The sequence below is a fragment of the Momordica charantia genome, assembly GCF_013281855.1.
Source record: "Momordica charantia cultivar OHB3-1 chromosome 9 unlocalized genomic scaffold, Mcharantia_2.0 BLBB01000009.1, whole genome shotgun sequence".
Taxonomy (NCBI): domain Eukaryota; kingdom Viridiplantae; phylum Streptophyta; class Magnoliopsida; order Cucurbitales; family Cucurbitaceae; genus Momordica; species Momordica charantia.
The window spans coordinates 23,796,739-23,811,341 of record NW_028275167.1 but is presented as its reverse complement, the minus strand read 5'-3'; the positions used below and the strand labels follow the sequence as shown (position 1 = coordinate 23,811,341).

The window sequence follows — 14,603 nt, the reverse complement described above, 5'->3', positions numbered from 1 at the left end:
ACTAATTAAAAATTATATTAATTTAAGACAGAGAGAAAGGTAAAAGTGGTATATTAATTATAATATATATGTGGGGTCCACGAAATAAGGAATGAGAATGAGATTGATGGGATTGGAAGAGTGTAATGAGATTACACCTTTTCATGTAATGGGATTACAAAGTTTGAGGTGAGTTCCACCATTTGATTACATTCCTACAATTTGGTAAAAACCATCAAAGCGAATCAAAATTTTCATTACGATTCAACAGGGCCTAAGTTCGTATTGGTTTCAAATTGTAACTTTAGTTCTCGAAACTTTAATTGTTGTATCTATTTTAGTCCCAAAAGATTAAAATTTGAATTATGTAATAATTTCTATTTGGTTGGATTTGAGCATTTTGTTGTTGAGTTTAAGGGTCTTTTTGTTTCTTAATTTTGTGGTCGAATTCGAGTATTATTTTCGCAGTTGAGTTTAGGCATTTCTTTAAAAAGCTATCATTTGATTTGATTTTGACTTGAGTGAACTTTGAAGTATATTCTATTATTGGCTCAATAATTTATTGAAAGTTAACAAATTAACCCTTTAGCCTAGTGGTCCCCTCTTTTCAAGTTCGAGTCTCATTGGTATAAAGTTCTAGGGATCCGCCACTAATGAATTTTAACTATTTAATTATATCAACACTAAATTTAATTTAGAAAAAGTAAATATAAGAAATAAAGAATTTAATAATTAAACCCCTACCTCACTTATATATGAGAGTAAATTAAAAATAATAGTATATTTATTTTTTTGGTGGAAAAACAAATTTGGTCCCGGTACTTTTTCATTAAAGTAACAATTTAGTCCTTGAACTTTAGTTTGTAAAAATTTAGTCCATGTACTTTCACTAAAATAATAATTTAGTCCCTGAATTTTAACTTATAACGATTTAGTCCCTGTAGTTTAAAATTTGTAACATTTTAATCCTTACTCTAAGAAATTTTATTAAAATTAAGCGTCAAATTTTATTGTATAACAATTTAATCTTTCTAATTGATAAACATATTTGGTCGCTCAGTAGTTTATCAATCTATATATATAAGAAACTTAACAAAAAAAAAATCATGATAAGGACTAAATCGTTACCAACTTTAAGTCACAAGACTAAATTGTTACATATTAAAGTTCAGGAATAAATTGTTACCAACTTAAAAGTACGAGGACTAAATCGTTATAAATTAAAGTTTAGGGACTAAATTGTTACTTTAGCGAAAGTACATGGAAAAAAAGTGTTTTTTAACCTTTTTTTTTTTTTTATAATGAAAACCAAAATTTTATGATTAGAGGTCCCCATTGTAAGAGTCGGTATGTATCTTAGTTAGCCTCTCGAGCTCATCTTCTCTTACTCGAGATAATTCAATTTAATTCTCACTAATAATTTGTTCAAGTATAGTATTTAAAGATATTTATTACTATAATTTAAAAATAATTGTTTTTGTTGATATGGTATAAAAAAAAATGCACAACTATCACACTTAATTCTTCCTCATCTTCTCCAACAAAGATGGTTTGAGTTTGACTAGAGATACCATACCATCACTAATTTCCTTTCCAAAAAGTGTCAATGTGATTTAATTGAAATTTCAATGCAAACTTATCATCATTAAATGTTATGTTGAAGAAAATGTATCTTGCAAATGGACGATAATTATTAGTAGGTTAAAAAATATTTTTGGTCGTTGTATTTTCGTTAAAATAACGATTTAGTTTCTAAACTTACGATTTAGTCCCTAAATTTTTAGTTTGTAACAATTTAGTCCATGTATTTTCAAATTGGTAACAATAGTCACCGAACTTTCACATGTAATAATTTGGTTCTTGTAATTTGAAGTTTGTAAAAATTTAGTCCTTATCGTGAAATTTTTTTGTTAAGTTTTTTTTTTATATATAGATTGATAAACTGATGAGATATCAAATATGTTTATAAATTACAAAAATTAAATTGTTATATGATAAAACTTAACACTTAATTTTGATAAGATTTTTTACGATAGAGATTAAACTGTGATAGATTTTAAATTAGAGGACTAAATTGTTACAAATTAAAGTTCAAAGGACTAAATTATTACCTAGTTAAGTTGCAATGAGAATTATTTACAGAAGCCTTGGGTCAGAAATATACATATGAAGGAACATAATTTTACATTATGATTTTTCTTTTTATAAAAATATTATAACTTTTCATAAGAATAATCTTCCCATTTTGAAATTTTAAAGAAAGTAAATTTGAGAGAAATTTTTAAATTTTTATCTTTTTATATAATTTTTATTAATATAAGATGCGGGGATGATCGTTCATATCCTTTCTTTTCTTTTACTCTATTCACGGTGATTTTTTTTAGTACAACAAATTTTAGGGTACGAAAATTTTAATTGGATATTGACCTACATTCTTTGAGTTGAGTTTAATTTAATCTGATTGTCAAAGTCCTAATTTATTTAGGAGAACTGGTGAAAAGTAGTAAAAGATAATTTTTCGTTTTTAGTCTAGGATAAATATATGTTTTAGTCCTTAAATGTTAGAGATTTTTTGTTTTAATTTAACTTTTACTAATTGTGAAGGACTAAATTTAAAAATATTAAAATATTAGAGACTAAATTTAACCTTATTATGAAATAATAAAGACTAAATTAAAAAAAAAAGCCCAAACATTTAGCTAGTAAAACATGTATTTAGCCTTTAATATATAAAATTAAAAAATGAGTAACCTATATTTAAAATATAAGAGATATGTTGAGTATAAACAAAATTGACTCAACAAGTATGAAATTTTTAAAAGGCTGGAGGTTCTGAATCTTCCTATACTCATGTTGTAATATTTTAAAAAGAAAGGTATAATACACATTCATTAAGTAATGAATTTTAGTTAAAATTCCATACAAATAAAATATTGACATACTCATAAACCAAATACTTAAAAGATGTTCAATTTATTAAAACCTAAAACAATTTGGGGCTTGTTTAGTAAAATATTTCAAATTATTTTTCATTTTTCATTTTTATTTTCATAAAAATATTTAATCATTAAATTAAGTGGATGGAAGATCCCTCTACGAGGACGCATGTCAAGTTGAAGTTAGTACATGAAGTACATTTCTCATAGAATGAATAATACGAGAAACAATGACATTTTTTAATTGTTACGAAAAATAGAAACAATGACATTTTTTAGTTGTTACGAAAAATTCTAATCTGTAAGGCTAGCAAGTAAAGTTGACGATAGTGTACTCGGGGGAGGGTCAAGCTGTACAAGAATAATGTCCCAAACAATTACTAAATAATTGTTCCACAAGCAAACTAATTATTCTGAAGACCTCTGTGAAGAAGCATCAAACACTAATAGAAACTATCTTCCCATTAGCAACAAGATCTCTTGAAAATTTATTGTACCACGGGAGGTATCATACTTCTTTTATTCATTGCTCGTCACGTCAATACTGTATTAAAAATAATATAGAGTCCATCCGTTCTATTTATTATGTAAACAAAAGAGAGTATGGTAATCTCGTAGGACTGAACTTTTTCCCTTCTCCAACTTCGTTCCTTTGTTTATTTGCAAAATGATAGTTCTTTTTATAGAAAAAATATTAAATTTTTGTTGTGAAAATTAAGAGCCCGTTTGGTAATGTTCATGTTTCTTGTATCTATTTCTTCATTAATTTTTAATAAAGAAAAATGAATTACATGACTCCAACATTCATGAATTCAAATACGACAAAACAAGCTTTTTATTTATGTTTTGGAACAAATTAGAAATGAGAACAAGAAAGAAAAACTTGTTTTTGGTTGTTTTCAAAATTTTTGTATAATTTAAAAAAAAAAAAACAAGAAACATAATTAGTAGTAAAATACTTAGATGTCTTAAGAAATTTAGAAACGAATAACAAGAACGTTACCCAGCGATCCTAAATTTTGGCGATAGTTGTATACAATGCTTCATCACATAACCACCTATAAATTAATGCTTCAATTGATAACAATTAATTGCTATTAAATGAAGTGGACGGACGGGGGTTGGGGTGGGTGTGGTTCAACTTGACACATTTACTTCTCCTAATATAAACTATTGAATTCTATATTTTTTATTCCATTTTTTTATCCTTTACTTAAATATTAAATTTCCCTTATTAGTCAATTCTCAACTAGTTTTTTTTTTTAAATAGAATTCTGCTCTTTCAAAATTTTGGGTTAAAATAATAATTTGGTTCCGCTAATTTGTTTAGTTCATTCTTTTTAGTACAACATGTGGGATGAGAGATCGAACTCACAACATCTTGGTTGGAGATATATATCAATTACCGTTGAGCTATACTCGCGTTTTGACTTCTTTGATTCATTTTGGTCATTGTACTTTCAAAACATTTATTTTAGTCAATGTATTTTCAATATTGGTTCATTTTAGTTCTTATATTATTGCAACGTCTGTTTTGGTCTTTCTACTTTTAAAAAGTGAGTAATTTGTTCCATATTTGCAAAATTTTAACACAAAATTTCTACATAATGGAAACCCTTTAATACAAATTTATGACTACATTATTTCAAAAAAATTTAGTGATGAGTAAAGTGTCTTGCTAAAGTTATGACCAAAAGAAATGAGAAAATAAATGAGATAAACATAAAAATGAAAGAACAAAAATGGTCACTTTTTAAAAGTATAAGGATCAAAATGGACATTTGAAAAATACAGGAACTAAAATGAACAAAAATTAAAGTAAATGGACCAAAATAGACGTTTGAAATTACAAGGACCAAAATGTACTAAAGCCGAAAGTACAGAAACAATAATATATTTAAACCAAAAATTTATAAGTAAACAATGAGATATTTTTTTCTTTTAGTAAAATATTTGATGGTGAGGGATCGAACTCACAAGCTTTTAATTTGAGATATATGACAATTACCATTAAGTTATGTTGACCTAAGAAACATCTGTAATCTAAGATTTAACATAATGTCAATGTCTCTCTCATCCTTTATGTACATGATTTTTGGTTTTGTTGAGAAAATTAATTCTCCAATAATTAAAACTATTTTGCATCTTAATTTTTAGCTAAATGTAAAAGAGAATTAAAAGGTCATCGGATGCGACTTCATTCTATTTTTCTTGTTTTAAAGCAATAGTCATATACGTTAAGAATTTATTTGTTTTTGTAATCTACCTATTAAAAATAGTTTTAAGATCCAGCTGAATTTAAAAAGTTAAAAAGATATAGGGCTCGTTTGATAACATACCTATTTTCTGTTTTTGTTTCTTCATTTTTAATAAAGAAAAATAGGATTACATGTCCCCAATACCCATGAATTCAAATATGGCCAAACACCATTTATATGCATATTTGTAACAAATGGGAAACAGAAACAAAAATCCAGAAACTTGTTTTGATTGTTTCCAGAACTTTTAAATGAGAAACAAGAAAGCAAAATGCTTAGCTTTCTTAATGAAATTTGGAAACGAGAACGTTACCTAACATTGGTTAAGTAAAAACATACCTTGAGTGATTTTTCTTGTCGAAATTGTGTGATTGATATTTTTCGGAGGTGTCGGTTCAACTACAAAGACTATGTCAAATAAATAGATAAAGATGTGCCCATACAATTTTCCTCACCCTTGTGTACCACGTTCTTAATTATCATATCTCCATATAGTAAGAAGTATTTGAGACACGTTTCGAGAACTTATTGGCCAATACCTTCTGAAATTTCTTTAAAGTTATGTATAAAATTATTGCATATAGCAATCAATGCATCATTTATTAAACTTTTTGTACTTAGCATCTTGGATTTCATCAAATTCATTTTTACCTCGAAGGGAGTTTTTACGGTTTAAATTTCTTCAAATTATTGTTTGTGTGTTGCATTTTTTTTTTCTATTTGATCCTAAAAAGTTTGAAGAATGTAAAAATATGGATTGAAGAATGAAAAACATATCAATATGGCACATTTGATAACAATTTTTTTTTTATATTTTGAAAATTATGTTTATTTACTACGTGTTTTCTTTGTTTTCTAATCTTTTAAACCCATAATTTAATTTTAAAAGTTAAAACCAGATGTTTTTAAACTTTGTTTCCAGTTTTTTAAATTTTGGCTAAGATTTTAAATGTGAAGAAGGTGCTTGTATATATGACAGAACAGGTCCAATTAATTGAAAATATGCAACAACAATTCTGCAATTATGTTAGCAAAAAGAAAAAGAAACACCAAATCAAACTCTACTTAAAGAAAATACTAAAATAGCTTTGAAACGCTGATATGAATCATTAGTGACAGATTATAACACTGATGGATAGATTAATAGACGTAGAGAGTGATATTACTGGATAAAAATACCTAAAAAATTACTGAGTGGAATTTTTTAAAAAGTTGATATAGTTGTAAAATCCTGATCTTACTGTATTTACAAAAATGGCAAGGTAAATTTTTATCTATTAAAAATTTTCTCGCAAAAAAATATATGTATATACCATGTTTATTAAACCTAATTAAAAATAAATAAAATTTTTATTTCAGCATGAAGAATAAATAATGAACACCAAAGAGGTTAAAGTTGGATAGTCAAATTCAACGTAATAGTCAAGTTATCGAATTGTAGGAGTTTCATCACATATGGTGCCTCACACTCATCAGATGAAAAAAAAAAGAAGGTCGATTTTGTTAGATTATATTATTAGACTATATTATTTGAATTAGATTTATTTTCTATTTGAATTATGATTTGAGATTAGGTAGTGATAAAGGGAGAATTTCACTTAAAAGACACGTCATCATCGGTTCGACAAGAAGCCATGTGTACAAGCTCGGAAGCTGGTTTGGAGAGCTTATACAGTAGAATTATCGAACTTGATTATTCATATTACTGGAATTTCCAAACTCGATCCCAACGTTCGAATGGATAACTTTGCAACAACATTTCACCTTTAATGCGTAATTCATGCCTATAATCTTGGTGGTGAACGTGTATTTGAGTTCTTAATGCCAACGCCCTTTATAAATACCCTTAAATACCCTTAATAAATACCCTTAAATCAAAAGGGAAAGGTATGCAAACTTTTGATAACTCCTTTTTGGAGGATCTTTTATCTTTTAGTGTTCTTGGAGATCTTATTGCTTTAGTTGGAATTTTTCGATTAAAACAGCTAGATTAATATTTTGATTATATTTTATTAGTATAAATAGGTTATTATCAGATTGAATGTTCTTTTAAGAGTCTCTTCAAATAAAAGACGTAAATCAGATTGAGTTCGTGAGTCATTTGTGTGGTCCACAAAAGTTTATTTTATTTTATTTTTGAATGTCCCAGGTTTATTAATCAAAACATGAATGAATTATTCTGGGTGGCATGAATGCCATTCAAAATATGGTATTTTATTTTTAAGAGAAATTTTATGTATTTAAGGAATTTAATAAACTCCAAAAAGAGAACACTACTCAATCTCCTATTTGTTTTTTAGAAAAATTGTGAGTGGTTTTTGAAATGTATTTTAAGTGTTTTATGATAAATTATTTTTAATTATTAAAATTTATTTTAATGGGAAATTTATGTATTTATGAACTTAAAAAAAATCCACAATGCTAATTTTAAAATTATTGATTGTTATTGTTGGTAAAGTAGTTGACTTTTTGGAACTTTGTAAAATTATATTTTGGGAGAGATTTCATGTATTTATGAGATTTTAAGAAAACCTATGAGGAGAATACTACTAATTAAATATTTATTTTTTTCAATTTATTTGAAAATTATAGGGGAAAAAATTGTACTTGATTAATTTTCTATTTTTTTATTTTGACATTTTATGTTTAGATACATGGAGAATATAAAAAAATATATAATAATAAATTGCATAACATCATGATTTTAATTCCTATAAAATAATAATTAACAAGAAAATAAATTAGATCTTTCATGTTATTTAATAATAAAAAATTTAAGTGAAACTAACAGAACAATTAGTTCAATTGATACATATTATAAGATAGAAAAGATAGATGTCAGCAAATTAACTAATATGTGAAATTAAAACAAAATATATTCCACAAAATAACACTAACAAAATAAACAGTGCAACAAAATTGCATTCCCCCTATTCTAATTTAAAATAATAATAATTAAATAAAGAAAATGAAAGGAAATTTCAAACGTTTCCTGTGGATTAGAGACTAGCAACTAAAAGGAGGAAGAGATTTTCAAAAGAATACCTTCTGTATTTTTTTGTGGGGATAAAGAGAGAGATTTGCCTCCGTAAAAAAATTGGAGATTTTTGTACGGAATATTTCCAAATTGACCCCAAGATATTTTGGAGAGAATTCCCTTTAGATTTCAATATTCCACCAGAAATTGACAGAGACCTCCCTATATTTTTCTTCTTATGGACATACACACTTACCAGAAAAAAGAAAAAAGAAAAAAGAGAGAATGTGGGAGAATTTTGATGGGAGAAAAAGATGAGAATGGGAAAATGTAGCCAAGGGAAAATGTGAAGAACAGAACCGACGGAGGAAGAAAATTTGTTGGGAAGAGGGAGAATGTGAGAGGGAAGAAGATATTGTTTGGGAGAGAGAATTTTACGAGAAAGTGGGGGAGAGAGAAAGAGGGAAAAAATGGGAGTGGGAGAAAATTAGGGAATACAGGTATAGAGAGGATTATTTTTAAAAGATATTTTATATTTTATATTTAATTTTTAATACCAAAATCAAATTTTATAATCAGTTTTTTAGTGCCGTTTTTCTATTTTATATATATATATATATTTTTTTTTTCTTAATTTCAAAATATCTATTTTACAAAAATTCCATTTTAATCCTTGTATTTTTAGAAAATGAACGTTTTGATCTATGTTATCCACAATAAACACACTTTGCTACAAAAGCTATATATGATAATATTTCAGGAAATTTACTAAGCGTAATGTTTTTTTTTTTAGATTGTAATCGAGAAAACTGAGATTAAAAAAATAACGAGAAACAAAAATCACTCTTTAAAAATATATTGACCAAAATAAATGTTTTGAAAATATAACAATTAAAATATAATATTTTTCATAACTTTTTTTCTTTAAAATTTCATCTTTTATAACTTTTCTTTCTCCTCGTAGTCTATTTTTTTCTGGTAAAATTATATTTTATTTTCTCGTTCAATTTTCTTTCACTGTAACTTTTATTTATCTTTGTATTTATTTATTTTCTTCAAAATTTATATTTTAAATCTTGTTATTATCTACAAAATTTGTTTCAACTATAATTTTTCTCTTTCTTTATAATTTCTTTTTTTTTTTCCTTTAACATATTTTTTCCTCTCGACTTTATTTTTTTTCTACAATTTTTCTCCTTTTGTCTTTAACTTTTCTTTCGCTATTTTTTCTAAAACTTTTTATTTATCTCTGTAAAATTTATTTATTTACATCTTTTTAAACTTGTATTTTCATGTCTCTACATTAGGGGAAGATAAAAATTTTCGTAGGGTCAGGTCCCAAAAATAGGAAATGCATGTCCCGACCCCATCCCCATCCCCGATTCCATTTTTAAAATAATTAATATATATTTATTACATATTTTTTATACTTAAATTCTAAAAGTAATTAAAAAAATATAAAACCGATAATTTTTCTCGAGAACAACTCTTAGACTCAAGAACGAGGTGGAGACAGAGACTAAAAATTTTCACGAGCATGAGAATAGAGGAGAGCATCCTCGCTCATACCCACACCATTGTTATCTCTACTCTACATAAAATTTTCTCTCTCTAATATGTATTTTCAATTTTCTAACTTTTTAAAAACAAAAGACAAAAAATGTTACCAAACATGTTTTGGTTTTTTGTTTTTTTAAAACAAAAAATAAAAAATGGTTATCAAACATATTTGATTTTTGTTTTTTAAAAACAGAAAACCAAAAACAAAAAACTAAGGGCCCGTTTGATAACCATTTTAGTTTTTGGTTTTTGGTTTTCTTGTTTTTAGTTTTTGGTTTTCTGTTTTTAAAAAACAAAAACTATATATGTTTGATAATCATTTTTTGTTTTTTGTTTTTAAAAACCAGAAAACCAAAACATGTTTCGTAATCATTTTTAGTTTTTTGTTTTTAAAAAGTTAGAAAATTGAAAATACATATTAGAGAGAGAAAATTTTATGTAGAGTAGAGATGACAATGGTCTGGGTGCGAGTGAGGATGCTCTCCCCCATTCTCGTACTCATGAAAATTTTTAGTCTCCGTTTCCACCTCGTTCTTGCGTCCGAGAGATGTTCTTAAGAAAAATTATCGGTTTTATAATTGTTTTTAAGTATTTTTAGAATTAAGTATAAAAAAAGTATAATAAATATATATTAATTATTTAAAAAATGGAATCGGGTACGGGGACGGTGTCAGGACATGCATTTCCTATTTATTGGACCCGACCCTACGGTAATTATTGTCTTCCCCTAATGTAAAGACATGAAAATACAAGTTTAGAGAGATGTAAATAAACTTTTGAAAGATAAATTTTAGAGAGATAAATAAAAAAATTTACAAAAAAATCGTGAAAGAAAAATTAAAGACAAAAAAAGGAAAATTGTAGAGGAAAAAAATAAAGTTGAGAGGAAAAGATATGTTAAAGAAAAAAAAATTATATAGAAAGAGAAAAATTATAGTGGAAACAAATTTAGAGATAATAACAAGATTCAAAACATAACTTTTAGAGAAAATAAATAAATACAATGATAAATAAAAGTTACAGTGATATAAAATTGAAAAAGAAAATAAAATATAATTTTCAGAGGAAAAAGAAAAATTATAAAATATGAAATTTTAGAGAAAAAAAAGTGAGGAAAATTATTAAATTTTTAGAGAGAGAAATGAAACTAGTGTGTTAGAAAAAAAATACATAAAAATTTGGAGAGAGACAAATAATAATAAATATTCAAAATATAAAAATTTTAGAGAGAAAAAAAGAAAGTTTGTAGAGGGAAATTTAGAAATAAAAAAATTTTAGAGTGAGAAATAAATTTTTTAGAAATAAATACGAGAAAGAAAAAAAAAGTTGAGTATTAGAAGAAAAAATGAGATTTTGATAAACAAAAACCTGTTTTTGAAAACTACTTTTTTTTTTTTATTTTTGAAATTTCAAAAACTACTTTGTTTTGAAATTTAAAAATAATTTTTGAGAAAAAAAACAAAAAATTGAATTGGTTATCAAATAACCTAGGTTATCGACATAGATTCGATCGAACTGGATCAATTAAACTACAAACACAAAATTTAAAATAATAACAAAAATAAATAAAAGAATAAAAAAAAGGTGTGCCACGTGTCTCTCGTATCTCAAAAACGCAGAATCCCTAATCCAAAACTTCTTCGAATTTCCTTCAGTTCAATTATTCCTAGAAAAACAAAAAACAAAACAGAAAATGGCGAATCTCCTCCGAAAATCCCTAATCCAGTGCTCCGATTCTCTCCCGCCATTTTCCGGCAATCCAAACACAAACACGTCTCTCGCCGGAATCTGTCTCTCTTCCGCCGTCGGCCAATCTCTGAATCTGAGAGCTCAGCGCCTCCGCCGCCGTTATGATTGCCCGGCGAGGCGCAGAGTTCGATTCGAAGACGAGGGCGAAGACGAGGATTACGGCCACAACGAACAGGTGGCGCGGCTGGAATCTTACACTCAGGCCGCCGTCGGCGAGGCGCTCATCGTTCACGCGGCGGTCGGCGGCGAGAATGTTGAAGTGCTCATCTTCAAGGTTATCTCTTCTTCCATTTGTTTCTGTGGTTATTTTTAATTAGATTAAGAATTTGGTATTTATGGTTTGAGGTTAATTTTAGGTTAAATTGGAAGTTTGGTCTAATAATTTTATTAAATTTTAATTTTGTCTCTAATAAAAATTTTGAACTAAAAATGTCTATAGATTTTCTTTTCTCGTTTCCTCTTTTTTAATAAATAATAATAGGCTTCGTCCTTTTAATAAAGAAAAACAAGTCCATTAAAATGGAACCGTTAGTAACTATTTCATGTTTTTAGTTTTCTAAAATTTTTAATTAAAACAAAGTAAATTTGTATATTAAAATTAATTTTTTTCAAATTAAATATTTAATTTTTATTCATATTTTTGAAAAAGAAAAATAGAAATTAGAAAAAAAAATAAGAAAACTTGATTTTGTTTTCTTCTACCATTCTGATTTAGAATGAGAAACGAGAAATATGAACAATTTTTAAAATAAAAAGCATGAAGTTATCAATTGAGTCCTTAGGAATCTATTACCTATTAAATACAACCTTAACAGTTTAGGAACCAATTTATAATTTAACTTTGATCCCTATAACTTGAAAGAGTTTTGACTTAATTTCAATTAAGTCCTTATGATTTTTAAATTTTCAGTTTGGTCGCTCACCTTGATTAAATCTCACAAATTATCTCTAGATCATAGTTTACCCACTAAAAAAAATATGCTTTTCTTTTACTAGTGATATGATCAACTAAACCGTCAACCAAATAAAAAATATGTGGTCATTATGATAAAAAAAGAAAAAGGCACAACATTTAATATGATATGGGTAAAGAAAATTCATCGACCAAATTGAAACCTTAAAAATTATGAAAAATAAATTGGAACTCAGTTGATGTCAAAATTGACTAAATTGAAATTTCTACGATTATAGGAATCAAAATTGAAACTATACTCGAATTACAAAAATTAAGCTCATAGTCTTGACATTACTTTTTTTTCGAGAATCAGAGTTTTCTTTTCTATGAGAAAATTTGAAAATAGAGATGGAAATGACATTATAGGGATTCTCGTCTTGCTTGAGCTACGCAACTTCGCCAGATCCATCGAGAAGCGTTCTTCCGGCGAGGGCGGTGATAAAATCCATAGATAGAATCAAAGGCCCCTTTGATCCTTCCAATATTGAATACCTTGAGAAGGGCATCACTTGGGAATCCTTCAACTTCCCCAAATAGTTCAAGTTCATATCGTTGCTTAATATACCTCTTACGTAATTGAGTAGCATTTTTCAATGTACTAAAAAAAGAAAAAAAAATCGAGTCGCATTTTGTCTATTATTACATTTTAGATTTAAATATTTTTTTTGGTCCCTGTACTTTTGATTTTTTTGCTTTTAAAAGTAATTAATTTAGTCTATATTTATAAAATTTTAACATAAATTTTATAGGCAATACAAATTCTTTAAAAAAATTTATAGCTGAAATATAATGAGCCGTACACTTCTGATCGAAATAAATGAAATTAAAAAAAAAAACGATTGAACCAAAATTGTCACTTTTTTCTTTTTAAGTATAGAGACCAAAACGAATGTTTCAGAAGTATATAGACTAAAATGAAAAACAGCTGAAGTATAGAAACTAAAATGGACCTTAGACTAAAATGAATCAAAATTGAAAGTACAGGATAAAAACTATTTAAATTTACTTTTTTTTTTATAAATATAGAAACATGGATTTGAAATGTCTCACCTATGAAATTAATAATTCTTAGCTAGCTCAGCTACCTACAAGTCCTCCTAAACATTTTCTTCTTAGTTGAAATGGGAGGAAAAATCACATTATATAATTTTTTTTTTCTTTTTTAACAATTATTCACATTGATTGGGCACAACTTCAATTGTGTAGGGACCAAATTGATATGAATACTTGGAAAATCCTATTGTTGTAATGGGAGTCTAATAACTATTTATGTAAAAGTAAAATCTTAGTGGTAAATGGTAAATATTTAGACATCGTACTTTTAGATTTAAATAATATTTTGGTCCAGTGATTTATTCTAGTTTCTAGTTTTGATTTCTTTACTTTCAATTTTTGTTTTGGTCTGGGTCTTTATGTTTTTCAAAGCGACAGTTTTTGTCTCTTTCTTTTATTTTTTAGCTCATTTTTCTTGATCACAATTTTAACATGATACTTACAAATTTTTTTGAAATGTAGTTATAAATTTGTATTAAAGGATTTCCATTATGTATAAAATTTATGTTAAAATTTTGCAACTAGAGATTCTTTTTAATTTATGGATCACTTGAAAGTATAGGGACTATAATGAAAAAAAAACTAAAAATACAGGAACAAAAATTAATCAAAACGGAAACATCGAAAGAGTATTTAAACCAAAATTTTATTTAGAAAAGTAGTTATTATTATTATTATTATTTTTTTTTATCTTTCTAATCGTATTCTACAACTCAATTTAGCAATATCTTGAAGTGTTTAGGTTACCAAGTTTGGAGCTAAGTCATTTATTGTGATTTTTGAATTTATAACAAAATTTGTTGCAGCATTATTATAGTGTAGTAAATAGTCTATTCGAGCAGAAAAAGATGACAACATTTCCTCCGAATGGCAGAGAAAGGAAAATTTTCCACGTAGCCCGCCCTTCTTTTACGAGTAATAAATAGAAAGAATACAGTATTCCTGGACCATCGGAGGACACAGTACCTCTCAATTTTTAGTGTTACCACACTACGATAGCGTTTCTTAAGTCGAGTGACACGTCGACGTGTAAGTCGATCAGAAGAGAATTTTATTTTTCCCTACCTATCGACCTAAATCACATTTTTTTTGTTTGGATTTTGAATTTTCTAACTTTTACTTACTTTTCTTCTCAA

The 14,603-nt window shown here is 26.7% G+C and overlaps 1 protein-coding gene across 1 annotated transcript; it reads left to right on the top strand.

The window, feature by feature from the left end:
• The first annotated feature begins 11,346 nt into the window (after positions 1-11,346).
• LOC111015943 (uncharacterized) lies at positions 11,347-13,091 on the top strand. Its single transcript, XM_022291143.2, has 2 exons — positions 11,347-11,733; positions 12,781-13,091. The coding sequence occupies exons 1-2, from the start codon at positions 11,404-11,406 to the stop codon at positions 12,949-12,951; spliced, it is 501 nt and encodes a 166-aa protein (XP_022146835.1). The 5' UTR covers positions 11,347-11,403; the 3' UTR covers positions 12,952-13,091.
• The last annotated feature ends 1,512 nt before the right edge of the window (positions 13,092-14,603 follow it).